General features: G+C 36.5%; 1 protein-coding gene across 3 annotated transcripts in view; it reads left to right on the top strand.

Annotated features, from left to right (window-relative positions):
- GK (glycerol kinase) overlaps nt 1–6,124 on the top strand; it is a 68,206-nt gene extending 62,082 nt beyond the window's left edge. For all 3 annotated transcript variants that reach the window (XM_046673340.1, XM_046673341.1, XM_046673342.1), the window contains 3 exons: nt 379–459; nt 3,078–3,164; nt 4,977–6,124. In XM_046673340.1, the coding sequence (XP_046529296.1) occupies nt 379–459; nt 3,078–3,164; nt 4,977–4,987 (179 nt within the window). In that variant the 3' untranslated portion in view covers nt 4,988–6,124. The remainder of the gene's footprint in view (nt 1–378; nt 460–3,077; nt 3,165–4,976) is intronic.
- The last annotated feature ends 5,427 nt before the right edge of the window (nt 6,125–11,551 follow it).

Here is an 11,551-nt window from a genome sequence, read left to right as displayed (position 1 = left end):
CACACACACACACACACACACACACACACACACACACACACACACACCAAAGAGAGAACAGATCAAATGGGATTCCCCTTTCTAATTCATCACCACTCATTTGTAAATGGCCTGGTCTTAGCAGGTAGCCCTCTCCCAATCTCCCTTCACCCTGTAGACCCAGCTGAATTTCCCCTCCAACTTCCAAGCAAGCGTCTCTTCCGGTCACTGGCACTCCCTAGCAGCCGTACTCTCCCACATATGAGTCCTGGTAAAGTCCCATGTCAGTTTATACGTGTAACAATTAGTCAAGAATGCTGAGTGAACGTAAGTGTGGTCCTTAGAACATCTCAGTAAACCACCTTTCATATGTGTGTTTTTCCTACCTTCTATTTCTAGAAAGTGAAATTCGTTATTCTACGTGGAAGAAAGCTGTGATGAAGTCAATGGGTTGGGTTACAACTCAGTCTTCGGAAAGTGGTAAAAATGTTTTTAATATTATTGCCACTTTTTCTTAGTATGTTCAATATCTTATTTGAATATCTGACCATTTATACTTAGCAAGGCTGCTCTGAAGAAAACCATTTTCATATGTCCGGAGTTTCTAGCATTTTAAAAACACTTTAAAGTTCTAAACATAAGATGTAAATTATCAGGTTGATATACATCCTTAACTCTGTCCTACTATATCTTTTCTTATTAGTTTATTCCTGGTACTTCAATTGATAACTTAGTTTTCTAAAAGTGAAATTATTTCTAGTTTCTTCTTAATGAAAAAAAATCAACTATAGTCTTTTTTTTCTCTTAATATCTTACTTTACCTTTTTGGGGGGCTGTCTTCATGACCTGAACCAGCTGAAAGCTGTATTAATTTCAGGATATATTTCGCCACTTCCTAGGCTGATTCCAAGTTCTTAGTGGGTGTATATTATGGAAATTCACTGGAATCAGAAAGGAAGAAATATATCCCACACAGTAGAGTGTCATAATAGATTTGGAAATGCTCCTGGCAAAAAACAAAGGACTATTGTTTTCACTCACTTAGGTAGGAAGGTATTCAACTTAAGTAAACCATTTAGTTGTAAGCAGTCTTAAGCTATCTTTAATATGCTTTTGATATTTAAACAGCCTTAAACATGCCTTTAATATGGCATAATATTTTAATTCTTTGCTAAATGCAAGATATGGAACATAATGGATGGAACAATGGCCAGGAATGTATTGAAGCATATGCTTTAATGGAGAAGAGTTTATAAATGAAAGGTAACCTGCCTTCCAACCCCAAAGTGAGTATAGAACCACTTTTTATGTATCTGGCTCTTAGGAGAAGCTTCTGGAATCATCCACTACCACAGATCACTGTGATCTGTATTTTCAGTCCTGGATGTTCCTATTTGAAGCTTTTGTTTTTTCTCCTAAATAAGCTTAATATCCTTTTTCTTTAATCTTTTGTTCTGAGACTCAACTTCCTTTCCAAGATGGTGGCAAAGCTTTTCGTGCTAAGGCTGTTTGCAATTTTGAGACCGTTTATAATTAAACTTCTCAATCATTTTTCTACCACAGTGCTAGTTTCTGTACAAGATATAACAGATGTGTGCCACTTCATCTAGTGGTTGTATTTTTTTAACTCTAGGATGTTAATTTTTTTTTATTGCAGTAATGTTGGTTTATAACATTATATAAATTTCAGATGTACGTCATATTTCAGTTTCTTTTTAGAGTATATCATGTTCACCACTCAAAGACTAATTTCAATTGGATGTTAATTTTGAATACACTTCTTATTTAAAGAATGTTAAATATTCTAGATATATAGTTTTTAAATTCAAGAAAAGCATAGGGGTTGGCCAGCCCCGTGGCTGAGTGGTTAAGTTCACGCACTCTGCTGTGGCAGCCCAGGGTTTTACTGGTTCAGATCCTGGGCGTGGACATAGCACCGCTCATCAAGCCATGCTGAGGCGATGTCCCACATAGCACAACCAGAAGGACCTACAGCTAGAGTATACGGCTATGTACTGGGGGGCTTTGGGGAGAAGAAAAAAACCAAAAGCATAAATATAAGAAATATTCTTTAAAGAAAGAGATTCCAAGAGAATCCAGGTTAGAAAATAATCAAAGAAGCATGTTCTCAGGCAATTTTTGTAAGTGTAGGTTAACACAATTTAGCTTTTAAGTTACAGTAATATTAATTCTCAGGTGCATTTTCTTATACACCAATTTCTATTTAAAAAAGAAAATGAATCCAATAGGGTGTGAAATGCATTTTCAGTAGACTATAATTCTTCTCTGATAGCCAAAGGATCCATAATTTGAACTTTGGGGGAATTGGATTGCTCATTTTAGCATCTTTTGGGGAACAATCAAGAAAGCTAAAGTCAGTAGCCTCCCAAAAAGTTCTCTCTTTGGCTTCGCCAGTGTAAGGCTTATGTTGGTCTATATGCACTATAGTAGTACCCCTTTATCTGCAGGGGACACGTTCCAAGACCCCTGATGGATTCCTGAAACCGCGGATAGTACTGAACCTTATATATACTATGTTTTTTCCTATATTTACATACCTATGATAAAGTTTAATTTATCAATTAGGCACAGTAAGAGATTAACAGTAGTAACAATAAAATTGAACAATTAAAATGTACTATAATAAAAGTTATATGCATGTCGTCTCTCTCTCAAAATATCTTATTGCACTGTATTCATCCTTCTTCTAACGATGTGAGATGGCACAGTGCCTGCATGATGAGCTCAAGTGAAGTGAAGTGAATGACATAGGCGTTGTGAGGTAGCATTATTTTGGGACTGCGGTTCACCGCGGGTAACTGAAACCACAGAAAGCAAAAACGCGGATAAGGGGAGACTACTGTATGTTCTTGGCTACTCGTAGCGTGCTATCTGTATTGTTTGTTCATTGTCGTAAGCCTTCAATATTGATTATAGTTTTGATTTGAAATAATAACTCTTTGCTAGCTTTTATGAATATACTATTTTTATAACTTAATTTGTTTTGCTGTCATGTGATTCTTAACACAAATATTGTAATTATGTGTCTCTCTTTTGGTTTGCTTGACTGGAATTCCCTTCTACTTGGATGACCACAGGTGACCCTAGTATCTTCTGTAGTCTACCCTTGGGCTTTTTTATAGTGAGTAGCATGGTAATGTTAATCGGAGCAAGGTACATCTCAGGTCAGTTACTCTTTAAATTAGACGATTTTATTAGTTAGCATTAATATATTTGTGTGTAACTCAGCAGAAAGTTTTCCATGTTTTTCGTTCTTCCTATGCTAAGGAACCTGGAAAATCCGTTAAATGTCTAGTTGGTTAGACCGGTTAATCTTTGGGGGCAGTCAGAATGAAGGACTGTGGCTCTGCTTAACCTCTTTCAATTTGCAGTAGATGATGAGGATTTGAGGGGCTCCATTCTGCCCTCAGCAGCAAAAGTGCACGCGCTACTGTTAATGCTCAAATGGAAGGACTTTCTGAGTGACAGATGAAACTTAAAGTCTAATTTTTGACCATGATCAAATTGGCTTTCAAGCGTACATAAGCTGTTTCTCATACTTATGAAAATTTGCTACGCAAGTCTTAATCTTTCAATTCTAGTAAGAGTGTTGGCCAGAGTATGTTAGCAGAGTTTCTGTAAAACTCTAAAACTAGGGGAAATATATAGTCACTTTTCTTTTAGTTAAAAGAATACATTTTGCGAACTCATGTTTTTAAAATTGCTTAAATAAATTGGGGTTGAAATTAAAACTGAATTATTATTTATGAGTAAAATTGCTCAGCATATTATGAAATACATTGCATAACCTGTGTTATGTGTTAACTTAAGTGTAATAATCATTTTTGGAAGCCTTTCTTGATGATAGCTCACTTTTTCTCCAAGTTAATGGCTTAAATGGAAGTGACTTAGTCCATATGTTGCCAAGAAAGTGAAACATTTTTAAAATCTTCATAATTAGGGAAAGAGTTTAATTATTTCTCTCAATTAATTAGATGGATGGCCTGGGTTTTACGTGTAAAATGTAAACTTTATTGATATGGCAGAACATCTGTTTGTAAAAATCTGACAAGCCTTAATTTAGCTTGGCATCATCGTTTAGCTATATGTACATACATACACATATATATATATATATATGTATATATGGAATGAAAATTATTTACATCAGCAGAACATTAGATTATCTTTTAATTAGAGATAAAATATAGGTTACTTGCATGAGAATTTAAAACTATATTTCCTTCTTTTGTATTCTTCAATGCAGGATAAATGTTTCAGTCTTCTGCTTCCGTAATAACAATACCTTATGTTGGCATTAGTGCTTTACATCCTACAAAGGGCTTCTGTATACATAAATCTATACAGAATTAGCAGGTGACTATTTTCTGTCTGCTTCTCAAGAATGTTTGTTGAAGGAGCCCTTATATTCCCCTGAAGAATTGTAACTTTAATTTATAAAGAAACTTATATGCTGTTTTAGGAGAAGTTCTATTATTCTGTTATTATCCTGAGGGGGTTGTTTTTGGCTGCATAATGATGGTCTGGAAAAGGAAAGAAAAAAACATGGCAGCTGAATGTTTTCATGGATTCTTTTATCCCTCTGTTTCCCCTTTGGTACCATGACAGGATGAAAAAGCCTGTTCTCTATGAAAATTGAGACATGTAGCATATCTCTACACTAAAGGATACATTAAGTGTCCAAATGCCTAAGCTTCCAAAATGGATGATTGCCATCTTTAGGTTCTCTCTTGGTAACATATGCTGAGATTGGAGAACAGTGGGAATTGCTTGCCTTGGTAAACAATTAGCAATAGTGTTAATATTTGCTAATTTTGGAATTGGTCCAGTTATATTTCTTGCATTTTGACTGTGAAGCAGTATTTAGAGACCATATGGAATTTCTAGCTCAGTAAATGACTAGTAGTCTTCATTGCTTTAATTCCTGAATTTCATGTATGTTGCTATTGACATATGGTTTTTGTTCCCCATTTTAGGTATCCCGTAAATAATACTAACTCATGGATTCCAAAGATACGACCTCTTTATCTAATGAGAGAATCCAGTGGTTGTCTCTAAATGTGATGACACTATTCATAGACTCTGATTTTATTTATAAGCCACTTGCTGCATGACCCTCCAAGTAGACCCGTGGCTTGAAATAAAGAAAATGCAGCAGAAAGAATGTTATAGAAACATTTGGTGTGTTTTTTAACATCAACAGTTAAGATTGGACCAGCCACCTTTGGGGCTGACCCCTTTTTTGCCATCACTTCCTGCCCCATTCCCTCTAAGATCTAAGAATTCAGATCCTGTCCATTGGAATCTTTCGTCCAAGAAATTCAGACGCTCGTGAGCCAGGATGTCATTCTCTGCACTACACACACTTGATTAAAGGTTTCTTACTAACTGGCTAAAAATGAGCAACTTTTTGTTTGTTTCTTTCTAACAGACGGCCAAGAGTCCTCTTTTCTGCCTATTAGGGAGACCACAGCATCCTCACTGACTGTTTAAATGGAAACCTCTACTAAATTCTTAAAATGGAAATTTATTGCTCTCATAGCTTAGATATTTTTCTGAAAAGTACTTGCTAGAGCTGAAACTCCTTGGACATTTTCCATGGTCTCACTAATTACGCCGAACTGCCGTCTGGATCTTATGGGGAAGGACACTTTGACCTTTTTTTTCCATCTCTCCTTTTTATATTTTTTCAATTGCATGTCTAACATGCATGCCTATATATTTTATATATTGAGGGTAGCCCATTTATAAATTAAGAGTACATTTACATGGTCTCGCTAACGACACTGAACTTCTGTCTGGATCTTATAGGGAAGAACATTTCTTTTTTTTCTTTTCATCTCTCCTTTTTATATTTCTTACTTTGTATGTATGACATACATGCCTATATATTTTCTATACTGAGGGTAGCCCATTTATAAATTAAGAGCACATTGTATTCAGCAAGTTATAATGGGGCTGGTCTTAAGTGGACCACTATATGTATAAATATTTTGGAGAAAACACTGTATACATTTTTGGGCAACGGTTATGCATATTATTTACAAGGAGACACTTTTTCTTAAAGAGCCAACATTTAAAATTTAAGTAAATGTTCTATGTCAATAAAAGAAAATGTACTTTATTGTGACTTCAACTGTATTTTTTATATCTTACCTTTTTATTTGTTTTAGCTGGGTATATGCTGAGAAAGAAAAAGAAAACAACTATGGAATACTGTAGTAAATATTGCTTTAAACACAAGCACTAGTCCGTATAAAGTTATTTTCCTTTGACATAATTTTAGATTTATTTGGGATCCTTTTGGAAGGTGTCGAAAAAGCTTAAAAACTTAAGTCGAAAAAAACCTTAGAAATAAAGCCAAGAATCTCTTTTTATCTAAATACATTATCAGTTGCAGATAAGCAATTATTCTATGTGGGATGACAGAGAATTATTTCTGCTTACTGTCATTACAACTGAAAAAAGGTTTACTATTAGAAATGGCTCCCAATGAAACCAAGAATTTCTCAAAATATTTAGTATTACGTATTATAAAAACTTACCTAATCTAGCTGCATAATGTCAATTTCAAAAATATTTTTAATTTCTGTTTACTATGAATAAAATACTGCCCCCCAATTATTTTCTTCAGTCAGAACAGAAAATGGGAAAATATTTATATATTAGTATAAAAGGTTTTATTTTGTTTTGGATTAATGGTAGCTTGCATTTGCAGTTCTATTTGTCCTGTTTCTATATTATTGAATCTGCTGGGTTTTATTGATGCAGCTGCCACTTTAGTGACATAAATATTATAGAAAGGTATCATGAAATTGTTACGTTGTGGCAAGGGTACTTTTTAACATAATTATATTTCTACAAAGATAGGTTGAATTAACTGTGAATAATGTGAAAATCACTGTTCAGATAATTTTAAGGTTACACTCATTTTCTACAAATTGCAATATTTATAAATGTTTGAAATTGTACACATTGATATTTAATGATAAATGTACTTAAAATAAATTGACCCCTCATTCTTACTTGCATTTCTCACTTAGAGACTAGAGCTTAGATCAAAGTTAAATTGAGAAAGCTATTTCAGGAAACGTGGAGCTCCCCTGCTAGCACTTGATCAGGCGCATTCTGAAGAATTAGCCAGCAGCTGAAGAAATCGTTTCTGAATGATGAGCACCTTAATCGTTCTGTTAGAAAAGACTACACTGTGCCATCTCAGCATCCAGGAAATGCCCTGGTGAGTTGAGCAGCCGTTATCAGGAGGGTCTCACGTGGCTAACCATGACCTTCTGCTGGTTTCTCTCCCCCTTGATTAGTCGGTGGAGTCAAGTACCCCGCTGTTCTTTCAACTTGCTAGCCAACACCTCAATCTTTTCTTCTCCAGCTAATCAGTAAAATACGTAATGCGTCTTTGCTTCTGTAATGATATCTTAGAGTTTTTTCGTGTATTTCTTTTGAAGTGCCCAAAGCTCAATTCTTTCATTAATGGGTGTTTTGTATCATTTGGGAAGGAAGAATGATAGCTATTTAGGAGAAACCACCAAACGAAAGCTGTCATAACATAGGAACTAGCAGCACTGACAGTAGAACAGGTAGTATTCACCTCATAGTGTCTACCTAATAGTGAATAGAAGTACCAAAAGTACAAAAATTGCTATTTTTTACAGCTTTAATGAGGTATAATTGATATACAGAAAACTGCACATATTTAATATATAGAATTTGATGAGTTTGGACATAGGCACACACCCATGACACCATCACCGTCATCAAGGTAATAAACATATCCATCACCTCCAAAAGCTTCCTTGTGCCCCTTTGCTTTTTTCTTGTGCTAAGAATGCTTCACATGAGATCTACCGCCTTAAATTTTGAAGCGTACGAGACTGTGCTGTTAAATGTAGGCACTACGTTGTACAGCAGATCTCGAGAACTGAGTCATCTTACATAACTAACTAAACCCGATGAACAACAGCGCCTGCACTTCCCCCTCCCCCCAGCCCCTGGTAACCACCAGTCTTCTCTCTGTTTCTGTGAGGTTGACTTTTTTAGATCCCACACATAAGTGAGATCATGCATTATTTGTCTTTCTGTGTCTGGCTTTTTTCACTTAGCATAGTGTCTTCCAGGTCAATGTCGCAAACGGTAGGATTTTCTTCTGTTTTAAGGCTGAAAAAACTCATAAGTGTTTCCTGAGATTTCCCTGTTATAAGATTTAGTGGAAATGACCCACTAAATTAAATTTGGGGACTATAAAGATAAATATTCTGAGAAGCAGAAGAAAGGTTAAAAACAAGTTGCTCAACTAGACCAGTATCTTTATTTGCCAGTTTCCATCCTATTTCAGATAACTGGTTCTAACCTGACAGCATAATAGTTGAGAGGATGACAATATTTTATTTTAAAACGTAGCCTCAGGCCCTTTTTGATTTTCCTGTTGAGTGTTAAAAGTAAGTAGCTGCTTCTATTCTTCATTATTAATCCTGATATTATTTATCTTGATGGTTGCTTATTGTATGACATTTACAAGTAGATTTCATAAATATCAAATCATTGAAATCATCACCAGAACATCCATCAAAGGGAGACTGGTTAAATAAACTGTGGTACAGCCACACACTAGAAAATGCATAGCTTTAGAAAAGAATGAGGACAGTGTCTAGAAACATGTGGAAACGAACCCAGGATATGTGAAACAGCAAGGTGCAGAGGAGCGCGTAAGGTGCTACCTTTCTATTTAAAAAAGAGAGGGGCTGGCCTGGTGATGTAGTGGTTAAGTTCCCATGCTCCTCTTTGGCACCCCAGGGTTTGCAGGTTTGGATCCTGGGCACAGACCTGCACACTGCTCATCAAGCCACGCTGTGGTGGCGTCCCACATACAAAATAGAGGAAGATTGGCACAGATGTTAGTTCAGGGACAATCTTCCTCAAGCAAAAAGAGAAGGATTGGCAATGGATGTTAGCTTGGGGCCAGTCTTCCTCACCAAAAAATAAATTAAAAAGAGAAAATGTTTGCCTGTGCTGGAAGGACACATAAGAAGCTGTGAATAGGGGCTGGCCCAGTGATGCAGCAGTTCAGTGTGCACATTCTGCTTCAGCGGACCAGGGTTCACCAGTTCAGATCCTGGGTGTGGACTTGGCACTGCTTGGGAAGCCATGCTGTGGCAGGCATCCCACATATAAAGTAGAGGAAGATGGGCATGGATGTTAGCCCAGGGCCAGTCTTCATCAGCAAAAAGAGGAGGATTGGCAGCAGATGTTAGCTCAGGGCTAATCTTCCTCAAAAAAAAAAGCTGTGAATAGTGTTTACTTACTGGGACAGAAAGCAGTGAAAGGCAGGTGAGAGACAAGAGAGAAAAAACTTTTCTCTATATGTATATTTGAACCATGTTAACTGTTAGTATGTATAATATTGAGCCATGTTAATGTATTAACTATTTACGAAACTAATTTTAAATTTTCAAACTTAAATTCAGAGGTCATTGTGCATGAATGTTCATGGCAGCAATATTCATAATAGCCAAAAAGAGGAAACAACCCAAATTTCTATCAGTTGATGAATGGATAAACAAAAGGTGGTATAGCCATATAGTGGAATATTATGTAGGCGAAAAAGGAGCGAAGTACTGATCCATGCCACAACATGGATGAGCCTTGAAAAGTATGCAAAGTGAAAAAAGCCAGACACAAAAAGCCACATATTGTATGAGTCCATTTATGTGAAATGTCCAGAATAGACAAATCCATAGAGACGGAAAATAGATTAGTGGTTGCCAGAGTCTGCGGGGAGAGGGAAAATAGGAAATGACTGCTTATGGGTACAGGGTTTCTTTTGGGGTGATGAAAATGTTTTGGAATTAGATAGTGGTGAGGGTTGCACAACTTTGTGAATATACTAAAAACCACGGAATTTTACACTTATTTAAAGGGGTGCATTTATGATACATGAATTACATCAATAAAAATGTAATTTAGACGTCATAAGTTAGTGACCCACAGGCCAAATTCAGCCCACGAGCTTGTTTAGAACAACAAGACTATTTTCAATTTGTGTTTCTGTAAAATAAACATGTGACCAGCCCCTGATGGCATGGGAGCTTGTAATCCTTGAAATGAGCCCTCTGAAAGAAAGGAATTTTATTTACTCCCTGAAAAATGGAGGTTGGTAAATTTAACTCCTATTTATTCCACTTTAACTGTTTCTCAAGCATTTAATATTGGAAATAAGAAAGGTGTTTTAGTCACTAACACATAAAAAATTATGGTAAAACAAGCTATGGCCTTCCATTCGTCTTCCCAGGGGTTTTCGCGGTCTGTCCAATAGAATATACCGGTATTATCAGATGCAGCTAACTCGCTTCCCTCAAAGACTTGATAAGTGAGGAGGCAGTCTTCTGAAAGTATTAACCAAAATATAGTACCATAATTAGCAGTAACTTGACTTTCCCCAAAGTGGAACCTTTCCACTATGCCATTGCTTAATTTTCTTAAAGGTTTAATTCCATCTGTTCCACATCCTCTTTCTCCCCAAACTCAATTTAAACCTTCAGCCTTTAATTAATTTACCACCACATCTTTTTCTTCACTACAGAGCTTATAGGAGGAAACAATAGGTCTGTTTGAAATCTACTCCTTCAGTTAGTGGTGAATCTAATTCAAATGGCAGTACTGTGTGCGAGCTCACACTCTACATCGCTGGTCTCAGCAACCCAGGGAGCTCTTTTTAAAACAAGCATTCCTGTGCATTTTCTTATTTTGATCAAATTGTTTGGAAATAAGAGTAATAAGTGCTCTTAGAAAAATTGGAAAATAAAAGAGGTTAAAAAAAAAGAGTGGAAAATCATTCCTAGTCCTAAAATAATGCCTGTAGTGATTTTGATTTTTTTTCCCAAACTTAAAGGGAGTATCCTCATAGATCTTGAATGCTCATAGACTACATAAAAATTTTAACATGCAGGGCCGGCCCTGTGGCACAGCGGTTAAGTTCGCACGTTCCGCTTCTCAACGGCCCAGGGTTCGCCAGTTCGGATCCTGGGTGTGGACGTGGCACCGCTTGGCACACCATGCTGTGGTAGGCGTCCCACATATAAAGTGGAGGAAGATGGGCACGGATGTTAGCTCAGGGCCAGTCTTCCTCAGCAAAAAGAGGAGGATTGGCAGCAGATGTTAGCTCAGGGCTAATCTTCCTCAAAAAAAAATTTTTTTAACATGCAAAACAATACAAGCTATCCTGTATGTGGACACACACAGGTGAACTAGAAGTATAGGACTTGCATAGGGATGATGGATACCAGGTTTAGGATGATGGTTACCTCTGGAAGGGACAGGATGCAATCAAGGAAGAAGACCTCACTGGAACCTGAAAAGTTGTGTTTCCTAAAAAATTCAAAGAGCTCAGGCAAGTATAGCAAAATCTTAAGATTTGACACTTCCGAGTGGTGGGTACACATGTATTTACTATATTCTCTACTTTTCTGTATGCTTGAAATGCTTCATAACAAAAAGATAAGGCATATTGCCCTAATTGTATGTATGTAAGTCCATCATTCAC

The sequence above is a fragment of the Equus quagga genome, chromosome 10 (assembly GCF_021613505.1).
Source record: "Equus quagga isolate Etosha38 chromosome 10, UCLA_HA_Equagga_1.0, whole genome shotgun sequence".
NCBI classification, from domain to species: Eukaryota; Metazoa; Chordata; class Mammalia; order Perissodactyla; family Equidae; genus Equus; species Equus quagga.
The sequence above is the reverse complement of the archived record's forward strand: the minus strand, read 5'-3'. Positions and strand labels throughout refer to the sequence as shown.